We start from the raw sequence: 16,058 nt of genomic DNA on the forward strand, positions 1-16,058 counted from the left end.
TACATCAGTATTTCCTTTTATGTAGGAACCATGTTTTGCTGTAAGTCTTCATACTGAAATCAGCCGATGCCTTAAATTATCCTAAAACCTTAGAATACAGATTAGACAATGTACTAGAATGTTCTCCAGAATGCGAAGATCCAGTGATCGGCTCATAAAACTGTCTCAGCACAACCTAAACTTCTCACCCTTTGACATAGAGTTTTATGACACCTTATTATAAAGATACTGTTATCTTTTGCAGTGGGTTTAGTGCTTTTTAAAGTGAATTCAGAAGCTGTAGCAACAGCCATTGAAATGCAAGCTTTTTTACAAAGGTCTACCATTGCATGTCAGTCTTGCTGCTCTGTCCCGAAATCTTGCTGTACACCTGTACGTCAAATGGAAAAATCTGGAATTTTTCAATACTGGGACTAAAATAAATACCTGATGATCTATTTGAAACCCCACAGTAATATTCCTTGTCTGTTTTCTGACCTGAGAAAAAGATTCGTGCCTTCTGCTACAAAAATATTTTTGGCTTTAGAACAATGATGGCAGCATCCCATGCTTTATACACGGAGGAATAGATATGTATCATGAGTGTATGATAGGAGTTCCTCTTGGCATATATCAAAGCCATTGGTGGTGGAATCCACTTGCCTGTTTTCATCACTGTCTAATTTATGAGGCCTCATGCTGTTTTGCTTGAGAGTTCTGTAAGTAGCACAAGTACCTCTGCTGCAGGGACAGGAATTTCATCTTATGCACCACAGAAGTATGTACTCTTTTTCAAAGAAAAAAAAAAAATGGTGAAAAAGCCTCAGTTCTGTGCCCTGGTCAGCTTGAGGAACTTTAAACTTATACACTGTGTCAAGCCAGGGAGCAAATCAGCCAAACTGCTATGGAGTGTTTTAGGCAAAAGCCTGTCCCGCTCTTGTGTCAAAGCTGGACCGGTGCAGACAGGGAGGCACAGGGCCAGAAAGGCAATGCATGACCTTAGCTCTAGACCCAGCTCTTGGGGAGATGTATGAATTTCATATAGGAAAATTTATACTGGTAAAGCTGGGTACAGAAAGAGGAACAGCCTTGGAAACAGTGCCCTTTCTTGACTGAATTATGTAACTGCTCAGATACTGTCAAAACAGCTTTTGTCTGCCTTCTGGGTGGAAGATAATCTGTCCTTTCTTCTGTTCTTCTCCACCACCTTGAAACAGCAACTGCACGCCCCCAAAGGGAAGCAATTACAGATTCTGACTGCCTGAGTCTAAGAGAGGGTGAGGGCCTGAAGGCACTGAGAAAGGAAAGACTTCAACAAGGGCCGTGGTAAAGGTCAGAATATTGACCACCTCCCTTTATCTTAAAAGGTACCTCCATTCAGAAGAGAGCAACGTAACTGCAACCCTATTGATGCTTTCTGCCAGTAATGCAATTGGAAACAGGCAGACACATTGTCTGGATGAACAGAAGACATCTTCAAAGCTCACACTCTCTTCATTTGCTCTATCTCCTCTATTTGACTTTCTGCTTTTATTAGGATGATTGGATTAGCCACCTTTTCTCTGTTTGCCCAGTTGCCCCTCTGAAATGGGCACCTAAAATACAGGCACATCTGTTCACAAATGAAGCACTACCAGAGCCTTTCCATTATCTACCACATGGGAGCAGGATTAGGTTCTCTGTCAGTTTTGGGGAACATGAAATGGATAAAGAACCACAAATTATGCATAACAGAATTGCACCCTACTGGTTCCTTAAGACACACAAGTTGTTTCAGTCCCATTGTCATCCGAACATGCTTGTGGAGAAAATATTTCATACAGCCAGAGGCAGTTGTCTGGGTGTTGCAGGACTCATCCAATATTCCTGATACAGCACCATATTAACAGTCTTTTACTAGGTGAGGTGTTGTTTCATGTTTCTGGCATCATGCTACAATTTGTTTGACTAGCTAAGTCTATATGAAATGTCTTAAGAAACCAACTGAGTAAGTAAGGATTAGAGAACTATTAAAACCTGGTTGTTTTTTCTACGCCTTCATTTGATTATTTTCATTGCAGATAATGGAAGTGAAAAGAGTATTAAACCAGTGATCTAATCACAATCCTCACATGCCTTTGATTTAGACCTAAACTCTTCCAGGCAGTAATACAATCTTTTAAGAGTAGACACAATTTAATGAGGGTCTCAAATAGTAGGAATTAACTTTTTATGAAAAGCTTGGCATGACAGAAGAGCCCATATATTTCTCCCAGGGACAACTGCAGGTTTTCTTCAGCCAATGTGTTTTCATCAGTTATTCCAGCAAGTCTCCTCACCCACCCTGGTGCAGCTCTGTGATTTGAGTCCTTCCTGCCCAAATGATAACCTTTACGCAGCCACTGCAGGCCCGAGGGTGACGGGACATTTGGGTGCGTGCCCTCTTTGCTGGCGGGGTGCCGCTGGCACACGGCTCCCACTGGACCCACCCGCCGGCAGCGCAGCGGTCCGGACAGGGCAGGTTCACGCCGCAGCGGGACCAGCCCACCTCGCACAGCCCTCCGGTCACTTTTTGCCCGGGCTGGAGACGGCGCGGCCGGTAGCTCACGGAGGTCCCGCGCACCGCTGCCTGCCTCCCCCCGCCGGCCGCTCCCGCCCGCCTCCCTCCCTGCCCCCGGGCCGCCCCCTTCCCTCGGGCCGCCTGTCCCCCCCGGCCCCGCTACGGAGCGCGGGGCGCTCCCGCCCCTCCAGACCCCGGCGGCGGCTCCTGCCGAGCGGAGCGGGCGGCGCGGGGGCGGTGCGAGGCGGCGGGTGCGGTGCGAGGCGGCGGGCGCAGCCCGGCAGCGGGGCCGCTGTGACCGCAGGGGAGCGCGGCTGCGGCAGCCCCCGCCCGCGACGTGGGGCACGGCGCTGCCGGCCGAGCGGAGGGGGCGGCGGCCCCGGCCCGGGGATTTCTCACCTTTACCGAGTTTGGCCGGCCCCACAACGCAGAAGAAAGTTCAGCGTGCAGGAAGTTTTGGGGCAGCTCAGGGAGTAACGCGGCAGCTGTGACTGCTATTTCGGGCGGTGTGGTTTTTGTTTGGGGTTTTTGTGTGTGTGTGTGTGTGTGTGTGTGTGTCTTTTTTTTTGTTTTTCCCCTTCATACAACTCCTCCAAATACACAAGCAACACGCAACAACAACATACAAAAAGTCCGGGAAGAGGGAGAGAGCACGAGAGAGGGAAGCAGCCTTGGTGAGGAGAGCCCGGTTTCTTTGCAGAGACACGGTCCCGTTCCCAGCGGATCCCAATGCAACTGCTCATCCTCCTCCTCCTCTACGCTGTCGTCTGTGCGAACTTTTGCAGCCGTCAGGGCACCACTGCCCCGGCCCAGGGCGGATCTATAAAAGCCTTGCGGTCCTCGAATATCAGGCGAGATGGTAAGTGTCCCTCTGTCTTTTTTTATTCCCCAGGGCTGCATTTGCAGAGCAAGCTCCGATCCCGGAGCGCGCCCCGAGGGCGGCCGTCCCCCCTTCCCTGGGAGCGGGGGCCGTGTCCCCAGTGGCCGACGGGGGTCTGTCCGGCCAGGGGTCCCGTCCCTGGGCGGCCGGCGGCGTCAGCCGGGACGCGAGGGCCGGTCCCCGAAGGCCGGCGGGGGTCGGCCCGGGGTCGTGTGGCCAGGTGGCAGGAGGGAGGTGTGGGCCGAGGGGACGGCTCTGCCCGGCGCCGGCTCTTCCGGGCGGTCCCGAACTACTTAGGGCAACTTGGAGGAGGTTTCCCGGGAGCCGGCGGTGCCCCCAGCGTCCCTTCGTGGCTGCGGGCGGCACCTCGTCCCTGACGACGCGGGGTGCCCGGTGACGGCACCCGCGGGGCCCGTCTTCTCTGTGTCCCGTTGATGTGCCGACGCCGGGGCTGCACGGGGGGACACGGCGGGTTTATGGCGGCTGCAGCCGGAGCGGGGCCGCTGCGGTGCCCGCTCTGGGGGGTGTGTGGCGGGCGAGGGCGGCGGCCGTTGTGCCTCAGGGCGGGGCGCGGGCGGTGCCGCCGTCGCCTCAAGGGTGCTTGGCGGGAGCGCAGCTACTCTCCCGGCCCCCCTGCCGCCTTTCGCCACCTTCGGCTGCTGTCATGGCCCTGAGCGTGCCGTCCTCCTGGTGGGGGGCGGCTTTGGTGGGCGGCTCAGGGCCCGGGGCTGTTTGCTTGTTGCTGGACAGTGCCCCACGAGGACTGGCCTGCTCCCTTGTGCCAGCCGGACCACTGGCAGGAGTAGGATGCTCAGTGATGATAAGCACCAAGGAGGGTAGCTGTGGGCTTTTGGACACTGCCTGCCTGGTAGGAAGGGTGGTTTCAGTCTTTGTGTTTGAACTCTGGCCTGTTTCCCGCTGCGAGCCACCAGCAGAGGATATCCTGGACAGCTGAGGTGCTGTCGAGGTTCTGCAGCACAGCTGCATGGGACACAAGTGCCTCCAGGGACTGGTCAGCATGGCCATGTGCTGTGGCCTCGTGGTGAATGAATGTGGAGGCTGCATAAAAACAGCACCACTGAAATTCACCTTTGTAATACACTTATTTGTACCCAACGGTGAAGAAAACCAGGTCTTTCTGTTTGGGAACGGCAATGAGCCTCTGGTTGGGAGCAGCCTGTTGTGTTCCAGCTTCATGTGCAAGGACCTGCTTTTGCATGTTCAAGTGTACCTTCTTGCAGAGGGAAATGCAAGATGTTCTCCCTGAAAATGAACAGAGTTAAGTTAACATCTTCCAGTTGCCAGAATTTATATATTTTATAAACCCTTTTAAAAAACCCAGCCACTTGAGCCATTTCCAAGATTGTACTCTGTATTTGCCAGTGTTTATTTTTCAGCATGTATACAATGTGTGTAATGGGTATACAGTTGATTTAGGAAGATGGTTTTGTTTCAGCTTTGCAGCCATACTGAACTTAATAATATTTTGTATGCGTTTCCTAGTCACTGAAAGAAGGCATAGAGAAGGTGAAGAGGCTTTTTCTTAGAACTGAGACAGCAAGTGTGGAAACAAGACAGAATTGCAGTTCCTTCTGTCTCAGAAGTCAAGTTTAATGTAATTAAAAATGAATGTGTTTTTAATAAAAGCATACAACCATTATTTCTGTTTCATCCTTTAAAACTATGATGCATTTTATCAAGATTCATGACTTGTAAACCTGCCATCTTATCCTTTGTAGAATAACTGAGACTGTCTCTGAACTGAGCTAAGCAAGGTTCCTTCCAAGCCAAACTCCAAACAACATTTTTCATTAAAAACTGCAGTGATTTACTAAGAAAACTTCAAAATGTGTTTTAGTCTAATCTTCTCTGTTAGTGAAGTTACCAGTGACGTTAGGGAAGTCAGTGAAGAGTTAGTGAAGAAACCAGTTAGTGAGTTAGTGAAGAAACCAGTGACGCCTAATGTAAATAAAGTTTTCAGTTTACTGGCAGCGTGACTGGTGTTTTACTCTGCAGAAGAAGCCTTCCCAGAGTGATGAAGAGAACAAGCCTATGTGAAATGATTAATTAACTGTTATTTTCCTAGTTGGGATAATCTAACACTGTGATTAAGCTTAAAATTATCTTGTACAACTTGTAGTGGCTGAACTTTCTGAGTACCAGAGTGAACTAGTACTGGGACTGTTTGAAAACACCAAATGTGTATGAAATTACCTGCTACCTTTGACCCTTCCTGGGCCATATGCTGGTACAGCCTGCAGCCATAGCAAGACACACACACGCCGAAGTCAGACACCTCTGCAGTTCTTTAGCAGATGTTATCCATGTACTGAGGAGGTAACACACCTTTAGGAAGACCACATGTGGACCTCCAGCACGCTGCAGCCTTGCCCCCTCCTTCTGCTTGGGAATCTTCTTGCTTTTTCTTTGCAAAGGATGGTGTGTTCTGGTACGACCAGTGGAGCTGGGCATCAGGTCCCAATATCTAAAGCAGATCAGCTGCTGCTTGGCCCAATTTTATTCAAATGAACCAAACTGTTGCTTGAGTTTGTTGACTGAAGGTCTATATTTGTGCAGCCGAAGGTTATGAGCAACATTCCAAATGTTGCATGCATGTGACGAGCTCACAAGCGAAGTGTTTAGACCATAGTTGGCTGTTGGCCACTGAAAGTATTTCTGTCTTTTATGATTTTCAGTGGTGCTTGTGTCTTGTTTTGGTCTGAAGCACTGATATGGAATAGCATTAAAGACATGTGGGTTGCATTGCTGAGTGAGGCAGACAGTGTTTTTTACTTTGTTAATATTTGCAGACATGACAATATGGAATAAGATCTAAGATCACACAATACAGTGGGGCGAATATGTTCCAACAAGCTCTCTCAAAACGCACAGCAGGGATCAAAACTAATTTACTATTACGTCCTGGGTTGATGATCATGAGTATTACATTGTGGAATTAAGAGAGATACTGAAGAGGAAGCAAGGCCTGTTCAGCTCTTAAAAAAATGTTATGTCTTGGCAAGTCCAAGACCACCTGCACTTTTTATTAAAAAAGAAAACAATCCTTTGGATTCCAGTTAACTGTTACCTCCAAGCAGGATAAACTAGTGATACTGCATACACAGAACTTGGAGTCTTGGTCTTGCTTTTGGCTAAAAGAAACCTTTGCACTGTGCATGAATCCAGATTGCCTTCCTGCTTTTAGGCTAAAAGAGGTTGGCCTCTTTGTAATTGCTCTTACTTGAGATTGAGGTTGCTCTGGGAAAAAAATCTATAGATGAAGGGCAGCACATACAAAAAAAGTGCTATTTAATGACTACCAAACCTAACCAGGCTGTACTTCCTGCTGAAGATATTAAGAATATAAATAACCTGCTTACAAGACATCCGCTTGTCCTAGTGGAAGGACGGGGATTGATGACTCAGCTGTCCAGTGTAGCACTAATCAATTTTTTAAAGTGTCCTGGGGATGCCATCCACATTTATAGCACATCTAGTGGTATTTATTTAAAGTGTTTATTAATGCCATTAACTATTAAGTCCTTGGAAGTTTGTCAGAATAACACACAGGGGACTTCCAGATGCTTCTGTTGTTCTCTTTGCCTCAGTTTTTGCAGTATGCAGGTAATGCTGCGTGATTACAGAAGCCTGATAGTTTAGTTCTGCTATTTTGGTTGTTTATGTGCACTTGGAGATGAAAAGTGGACATGAAGAGTGCTAAGTAATATTGTTTACTTTATGGTGTTTAAATGAAACATCAGTTGCTCATTCTTATCTGTTACTGAACAAACATCTGTATGAATGCTCAGTCTAGGAAAGTATGCCCAGTCTGTATACTCAGACTAAGCATCACTATACATATTTTAAACTTTAAAATCCAAAGTTTGAAGAAAAGGCAGAACAGAACAGACAGCATAGTGTCAAATCATTTCAGTATGTAAACAGCTGAAAGCCATGGAATCAGTATCTTCTGATGTGGATTTGAAAATGTAACATCAGAGGACTTGAGATAAGATTCTAGACTCTTGTAATTTTCATTCTGAATCCAAAAAAATAAGAAATTTCCAAACTTTGGCTTGCTTGTGTAGCCCCAAAGTACAAAGAAAAACTTTTTCACCATTCTGGGAAAAGGCAATGGCTTTTGGCTCTTTGATGGCCTGTCCAAGGGCATGTGTGCCATTTATCCTCCCCTTCCCTATGTTGGCCTATGCCTAAGTGCAGGGAAAAGCCTTTGATGATCTGGGCAATATTCTCTCACCAAGTAGGTATTAACTGTCTGCTCCTGGGAAAAGACATGTTTTTTTTTTTTTCATACTGCTTTGAAATGGCTCTTATATCACTAGTGGTACAGTATCCTCAGTTTTGGAATGAACTTATTATTTTATAATAGATCTGTATACATTTTTAAAGGACTTTGGTAACATAAAATTATGTCAGCTGGAAAATAGCTACAATAAATTTGGTGTTATAAGCTTTATTTTCCTGATTGTTTTTGTAGGTTTTGTAAAACAAAAACAAAACAAAACAAACACACACACACACAAACAATGTGTATTTCAGTCTTCATCAGATTAAAGAAAACCCACCTTACTAATTTGCCTGCAGTAATGCACTTTGGTCTACAATTGCTTAACTTTGATGATATCTCTTATCTGTATAATTAACTGTTTGGACTGAAGTATCAAAGGATACTGCATGAGAATCCCAGTCCTGACTCAGCAGCAAGCAGCATGGAGGAATTCTCCAAAGGAGCTTTGAAACATGTTTAATCAGGCGGATGTGTATCATACAGTGGAAGTCACTTCACTTATTAACTCTCCAGCCAGTCTCTCAACATGTCTTGTTTCTTTTTTAAAAAATGTATTTGTATGTAACTTAGTTAGGCCAGCTAACTCTTAAAAGTCTTGCAGATAAAACTTGGTAATGTTATTACTTTGATTCTTAGAAATTGAGCGCTGCTGAAAATTCTGAAATAATGGGTTTTTTTCACTGTGATGAGAGGCTGTGTTTTATAAAACACCTGGGAATAGGCATAGATCAGAAACTCTCAGAGAGTCAGAATACTAAAAAAAAAACCAACCCCGAGGTTTAATGTAACTTTTTGAAGTCCTAGTTGAACAATGAACAGTTAGACAAATATTTGAGCCTAACTTTTCAAGGTAGTTAAGATCTTCTTTACATGATGTTGTTAGCTATGTAATTTATGGAAGTTCTGTTGGAAGCAAAAGGTATGTTTAAAAACATTTGTTGGTTTTCCATGTTGCAAGTGGAAGTTCTGAAAGTAATATACATGTTATGCAATTTTTAATCAAGTAAAAAGGCACTTATAGGGAAAAGGATTATCGAAGGCAGAAATTCTTTTAACAAAATAATATAACAATTCACTACATTATGTTTCTGGCACTCCTTTAGACTGGGTGTAAATATGGTATAAAAGGAAAAGATCTGCAAATGGTGTGTTATTTATACAAGAAACTCCTTTGGGGAACAGCAAATTAGAAGGACAGGGAATGGCTTTCATTTCATGCCTCTACTAGTAATATGGATACCAAAGGTGCAACAAAAGTTTGTATGTTTTATGCTCCAGTCTTTTCATATGTATAGTCTTGCTTATATTAAAATCTATCTACAGTAAATTACAAATGGATCTCTTTAACAGCAAACAAAATATCTTACAGGACTGGCTCTGAACACAGGAAAAGTAGGCAGCTGCCTCATATCAGAGTCAAAAAGGCTTCAAAACGTCCAGCTCCTTGTTGCCTCCAAAGCAACAATAATTACCTCCAGAGGTCCCTTTCAACTTCAGTCATTCTATAATGGCATCTACTGCAGCTGACAGATGGATGGTGATGGGTGTTGGTTGATGAAATACTGAATATGACCTATAAATGTGCACTTGCAGCCCAGAAAACCAACCATATCCTGGGCTGCATCAGAAGAGTTGTGATGAGCAGGTCAAAGGACATGATTCTGCTCTTCTGATCTGGTGAGACCCCACCTGCAGTACTGAGTCCAGCTCTGGGGCACCCAACACAAGAAGGCCACGGACCTGTTGGAGCAAGTCCAGAAGAGGCCACCAAGATGATCAGAAGGCTGGAGCACCTCTCCTATGAGGGCAGGCTGAGAGAATTGGGGGTTGTTCAGTCTGGAGAAGAGAAGGCTCAGGGGAGATCTTATAGCAGCTGTCCAATACCTGAAGGGGACTCACAGGAAAGCTGGGGAGGGACCTTTTTCATGGTCATGTAGTGACAGGAAAAGGAATAATAGCTTTAAACTGAAAGAGGGTAGTTTTAGCTTAGATATAAGGAAGATATTATTCACCCTGAGAGTGATAAGGCACTGGAACAGGCTGCCCAGAGAAGCTGTGGATGCCCCATCCCTGGAAGTGTTCAGTGCCAGACTGGATGGGGCTTTGAGCAACCTGGTCTAGTAGAAGGTGCCCCTGCTCATGGCAGGGCAGTTGGAACTAGATGTATCTTTAAGGTCCCTTCCAACCCAAACTATTCCATGAATACATCCTTGCCCAGAAGCAGTGGTCACCTTCCCCATCTGCCCTGTACCCCTCTCTCTCTTTCTCACTCTTACCATTTTCTCTGTTTGCAGAAGTAACAGGAACATGAAGTCTGGCTGTCCCACAGCTCTGGGCCCAGCTGTGTTCCTTCTCCTTGCTCTCCTCCTCCATTCCTTGTCTAGCAATGGTCAGTTTTGACCATGCAGCTGAGAAACCTTGAATTAGCTGTCAATGTTCATAGCATGTTCCCAACCCAAGAGAAGGGCTGTCTACCCCTGTCTTCTCTGGCTTTTCTAGACCTGCAGGGATTTGACGCTAGGATATTAAATGAATCCTAAGAAATACCATGAAGGCTCTGTGTTGGTATTGTCTGTAGTAAGAAAGTGCCCACTAATACAGCAAAAATCAGTAGTACTCATTTTCATTAGGTGATTCAAGCAGTATTCAAGAATTGCTTCCATAAATGAGGCTGATTACATTATATCACATTTTGGATAAGAAAGACCAGTTGTATCACTGCTTCTGTTGAGGATCTCTTGGCTAAAATACTGGATTGTGTTAGGTTACTTGGCAGTTTGTTTGAAATCAATTTCCTGTTGACAAAGCTAAGGAAATGTCCTGTTTACACTGTCAAACTGGCTAGATATTCTTTTGGGAATTTGGGTTTGGCTCTAACATTTTTGGTAGTGAATAAATCCTACATGATCTCAAGCTTCCTATTGTACTTGAGTAATCTTCAGTTTCATGCTTCCTTTTTGATCTGTGTCCCATGCTGTGAAGGCCAACATCCCGTATTCCTGCTTTGGCAGTCAGAGCTCTGCAAACTTGGAGATGGTGTGGGAGGACACACTTTTACCTTCTGTACAAACTTCCTGCGAATGTATTTTAGCCCCGCTGTGCATTGGGACTTGATGATGTGAGACTCTGTAAAAATATTTGTTAAACACCAGGTCCATGAAAAACTTGAAAAATAGCCATCTTGACCTTCATTTCACTGAAATCAATGTCATAACTTCTATCAGCTGTTACTGCAGCAGGGTCTGGCTCACAGTTTACATTAATTAATACGCGATAAAAGAAAATGCTTAGGAATCCAGTGATGAGTTTCTTATAGAATCATAGAATCATTTAGATTGTAAAAGACCCTTAAAATCTCGGAGTCCTACTGCAAAAAAAAAGCATGATGACTCAACCCATTCCCTGGGCAGCCTGTTCCAATGCCTGACAACCCTTTCAGTGAATAGATCTTTCCTAATATCCAATCTAAACCTCCTCTGGTGCAACTTGAGGCCATTTCCTCTCATCCTATCACTTGCTACTTGGGAGAAGAGACCAACACCCTTCATGCTACAAACTCCTTTCAGGCAGTTGTAGACAGCAATAAGGTCTCCCCTCAGCCTCCTTTCCTCAGGCTGAACAGCCCCAGTTCCCTCAGCTGCTCCTCATCAGACTTGTGCTCCAGGCCCCTCACCAGCTTCATCACCCTCCTCTGAACCTGCTCCAGCACCTCAATGTCTTTCTTACAATGAAGATCTTATGTAGGTAACCTTTACAATACTCACAGTTAAGATACTCAATCAATGTCCATGAACTGAAAACATACCAAATCCTTTGCACTAACAGAGATGGGAGGGGTAACTGATGTAGTTACAAATTATGTAGCAAGAGTACAGAACAAAACCTCGTGGGTTAAATGTGTCCAGTTGCTTTTTCTCCTATACTGACAATCTTATGTGTCAACCACAGGATATCCCACAAGAGGACTTCAGCTATAGTAAATTTCTAAGCAAGAGCTTAAGGAAACCTGTCAATATTTTTCCGTGTCTTGCATTGTTTCTGATTGTTTTTTAAAGAGGCTCCAAGTGTAATATGCGTGGGGTTTTGTTATTGTTTCTTCTTGGATCAGTTGCAGAAGATTTTTCTCATAGTTGAATGTATTTCTAATCTGATGTGACTCATAATAAAAGTGGATTGAGGATAAAGCAAAGCCCCAGACTGGTTAGAAAAGAAATAAAAATAGATACATAGAATTTTGATTACCAGAAGTACTGTGGAATTTGGAAACCCTTTATATACCTTATATGCCCTTAATTTTTCAACCAGGAATTTGCTTGTAAAATAAATCCTTTGCTTTAGCAAACCAGTGGCAGTCATGTTGCATGAAAACAGCAAGTAGCTTGTAATAATGTCTTTAGATTCTCTGTGGAAATGGACCAACACAGCTTCTTAATCACAATGTCTCAGCAGGGATAAACACTGATAGTAATGATTTCACTAACACATCCAGATGTCAGTATAAGGGTTTAAGACCTCATGACAGAAGCCTACAGAGAAATTGCTGCTTTTAAACTGATGGAAAGCCCCAAAGTTACGGTACTGTTTCTTTTCCTGGATGATACTGTAGACCTGTTCCCTTGCTGTTTTAAGTCTCCTTCTCGATGCTGTCTGAGGTTGCTGGAAGTCAGCACAGGGTGATGCTGGTTAGCTCCATTGCTGCCTGTGTGACCTGGGGATCCCAAACCCCTGTCCCCACAGCTATCACTGCTGTTTTGGTAGCATGGCTGTGTAGGTGTGAGAAGGCAAAAGATGTTCTTTGATCCTTCTGTTCTCTTGATGACAGAGAACAGTTGTCTCCCTGGATAGGCTTGTTTTAATTTTTGTTCGTAATTAACAGTGGTCACGCTGGAGAACTTAGTGACATGGCATGCATTTCTCACCAATTCCCATCATTCATTAGATCCTGGAAAGCAGAAGCCAAGGTTAAACTCTTCTTTTAAGCAAGAGATAAAATTATTGCATCATACAGTAGTGATCTGGCTGCCCTAGTATATAGGGAATCTCCTTTTGCATAATTAGCATGTGCCAACATATGAACTTCCAAAGTCCTCTGACAGTGCACACCACATTTACTGTACATGCACTCAGACTGGCTTGAGTGGTGCCTCTGAGAAATGGAAACAGTGATGACCCTACCCTTGCAGCACCCTTGGGTGATGCCAGGGCACCGTCAATCTGTCCTTGGACCCGCACAGCAGAGCCAGGTTTTGATGTTACACCCCCATCTCCATACAGACTGCCTGCCTCCCAACAGACTTCAAGACACAAGTAATTCCCTTGGCCACAGGACAACATGGAAACAAGCACCAGTCCAGAAAATAAACTAATTTTTGCCACAGAGGAACCTCATGCCATACTCTAGTGCACATCTGAGGACTGATCCTGGGCCTGTGTTGTTCCCATGGTGCCAAGAGGGGAGGATGAAAAGTGGACCAGCGTGGCTGTTCAGCCTTCTCTTTCCCCAATCCCCTAACTGGTCACAGCACATGTAGTAGGCCTTCACTGGGCAGAGTTCATGCATTTGATGACATTTTTCTGTGGGCAGTAATGCTGTGTGGTCATACTCTTTGCTTCACTGTAGGGGCTGAGCCCTGGCAGCTTGGAGAGGCAGAAGTGACACCCAAGCAGTCACTACCGGTGTGCAAAGACTGGAGATCCTTACAGGGGTGCAGCCATCCTTAAAATGCTGTGGCCTTGCTCCCTGTGCTGTCCCACCTCCTCTCCTCTTCCTTGCTCAGAGTTGCCACCATTTTTGCAGGCTTAGACCTATGAGGCCAAATATCACGGCACATGGGTAGCCAGTTTTGAGGAACAGAGAACCATACAAAACAAGTGTGTTGTTCTGTATAAAAATCAAATATCTTGGCGCTCACATGCTTGCCTGAAAATAACTCCCATGGCATGGGAGCTAAATAGCAGTCTCCCCTCCAAAGAAATGCCAGAGCAGACCAGGGAAAGCTATTATCCTAGTTTTGTTTCTTTGCATGTTCCTTGTGTTTGGTTTCATCTAGAACATAAGGAAATAGGGGAAGGCTATGAAGAGGAAATCATCATGATTTGGTATGTAATTTCAATATTTTTTTTGGAAGAATGACTTTAAAGGCTTTTTTATCAAGCTGTGCAGGATATTTTTCAAGGGTTTTAGGTGCTGCCTTTACTTTTTATACAAGGACCTTGTCTCAGGATTTCTCTCTGCAGCCTTTCAACAGCAACGCCATTTCCTAATGCTGCTGCTATCTTTTGTGCTGTCTCTTGCAAGACCTGAAGTCAAGCCTTATTGGGTAGGTTGCTTTTCAGCTTACCTCAGGCAAGTCACTAGTCAAAATATTGGCAAAGTGTCACCTGTTTTTATTACCAGAAGAGAGACAAAATGTTTTTCTGTAGATGCTTTTGTTATGAAGCGATTACAAATGTAAGTACACAACATTGTAATTTTGACAACGTATTTCTAGCACTTCATTTTCAAAAAGGTCTTCAAAGATGATTGGCCAAACCAGAGCAGAAATACGCAGAGTTGCCTTGTTTCTTTGTAGAGAGTATAGCCAGCCTGGTCACTTAATGCAGCTTCTGCTTTCCTTTGGTTCACGTGGTTAGGAGACATCCATTTCCTTTGCTTATTTATTATAAATCAATATTATCTATTTTTATTTAAATTTTACATTTATTTTGGCTAAAGCAAAACCTACACTTAAGAGACAAACCATCATGAACTTCATAGCATTATCATTACTTCACTGGCTTGGTGCTTTTGCCAGTTTAGAATTTCTTAAAATTACCAGATAAAACAGAGGCTCTGATGCCAGCACGTGAGTCCAGGCAGTTCTGTAAACTGGTTTTGACAGAGTTTCCTACGTGTGCAGCTGCAGCTGGCACAGCTTTTCAGGGAGCATGAGTGGGCCTGCTGAAAGAGCTAACTTGAAGAATCTCAGGGAGCTCCCATTAGGGACTTCACTGAACTTCTGTAAGAAACCTACATGTCACATCCCAGTTACACAGTGCTTGCTTATGATGGTTGCCAGTAGAGTTCATACTTGTAATGGTTGCTGAATGATTTCACACAGAATATCCATTTTTTTCCTGCACATATGCACCAGTTCTGTTAAGAAGTTGATAAATTTTGACTTTTTGATGCTGACATCTGAGGACCAGAAAAACACAGTTGAGAACAAACAGACAGTACTGTAAGCTGAAGGTTTGTAGTGCCTGTCAAATCTATACCGAAAACAAAGCAGTGCCCTCATAAACCCCTTGCCAAATATTTGCTCTTATAATAATGCAAAGGAAAGCAAGCAAAAATTTAAAAAGAAAATGAAGAAAAAGAGATTTCAGCAATAGAGACATTTTCCTTTCAGTTCTTGCCACGACCAAAAAAAATATACAGGTGACTAATCGTGTGTGATTAAGATGAAACGCAATAAAGAAAACAGAAGAACCAAAAGTGTTATCTTTGTTAGATTTGCTGTAGGGCCAGAGATGGCAGGACTAAAGAGTAAGGTCATGCAGTTTGAGCATGTGCATTACCAGCTAGTGTCAAAGAGAGGATGGGGCAGGAGCTGCAGCCCTACCTCAGTTTCCCACTTGGTCTTACCATTGGTGTACACAGTGAAATAGAAAGGGTCTTGTTGCAAATACTGACTAAGGTGGAGAGGTGGAAGAAGTTGGATAGTGTGTTAAGACTACTCCCAGCTCTCTGTTGAAGTAGTTGCTCCATGTCTTCCCAATGAAGATGGAAGAGCATCCCCTGTTCCATTGTGTGCTGGATGGGGCTCCCTTCTGCCTCCTCCCCTCTGCCCCGAGAACTGAAGCCACAGATTATCACTTTGCCAGCTAATACTCTGATATATTGCCAAATGTGGCTTTTTGCAGTTGCTTCATGTGGTACTGAAGCTTTGGTAATGGAACAGGTGATGTATTCAGTCTCCATATTCCTTGCTGAGCTGTGTGGGAGACCCAGTCCATGTGAACCATGTAGCTCACATGAGGCACATAAATGTTTTGTGTCATTTGTGGTCCATGCATGCCATTTTCACTTCCTGCAGAAGATGGACAGTGGGTATAGTTCTTGTCCTCACCTTAATGCCAAGGCTGGGAATAATGCAGTTTTAAATATTGTGTGATTGTGCTCAATTTGTACAAAAGTAATTTCCTGTAATTGTGACCTTATTAAGGTAACGTGATTTTGGCTGCTGTTCACCTCTTACTAATGACTGGTAAATAAAATGCTAATTTATTTTACAGCTTTTGTGTTGCAAAAGTTCAGGTGTTCAGATGACTTAATTAGCACCTAATTTCCACACTACACTGAATGGTTG

At 44.3% G+C, this 16,058-nt stretch overlaps 1 protein-coding gene across 2 annotated transcripts in view; it reads left to right on the forward strand.

Annotated features, from left to right (window-relative positions):
- Window positions 1-2,535: 2,535 nt before the first annotated feature.
- The window catches only part of PDGFD (platelet derived growth factor D), a 144,158-nt gene continuing 130,635 nt past the window's right edge, over window positions 2,536-16,058 (forward strand). The window contains exon 1 of one of the 2 annotated variants that reach the window (XM_082074536.1): window positions 2,536-3,377. In XM_082074536.1, the coding sequence (XP_081930662.1) occupies window positions 3,248-3,377 (130 nt within the window). In that variant the 5' untranslated portion in view covers window positions 2,536-3,247. The remainder of the gene's footprint in view (window positions 3,378-16,058) is intronic. The other variant, XM_082074535.1, reaches the window with a different exon arrangement.

Source organism: Streptopelia decaocto (genome assembly GCF_964273445.1).
Source record: "Streptopelia decaocto genome assembly, chromosome: 1".
Classification (NCBI taxonomy): domain Eukaryota; kingdom Metazoa; phylum Chordata; class Aves; order Columbiformes; family Columbidae; genus Streptopelia; species Streptopelia decaocto.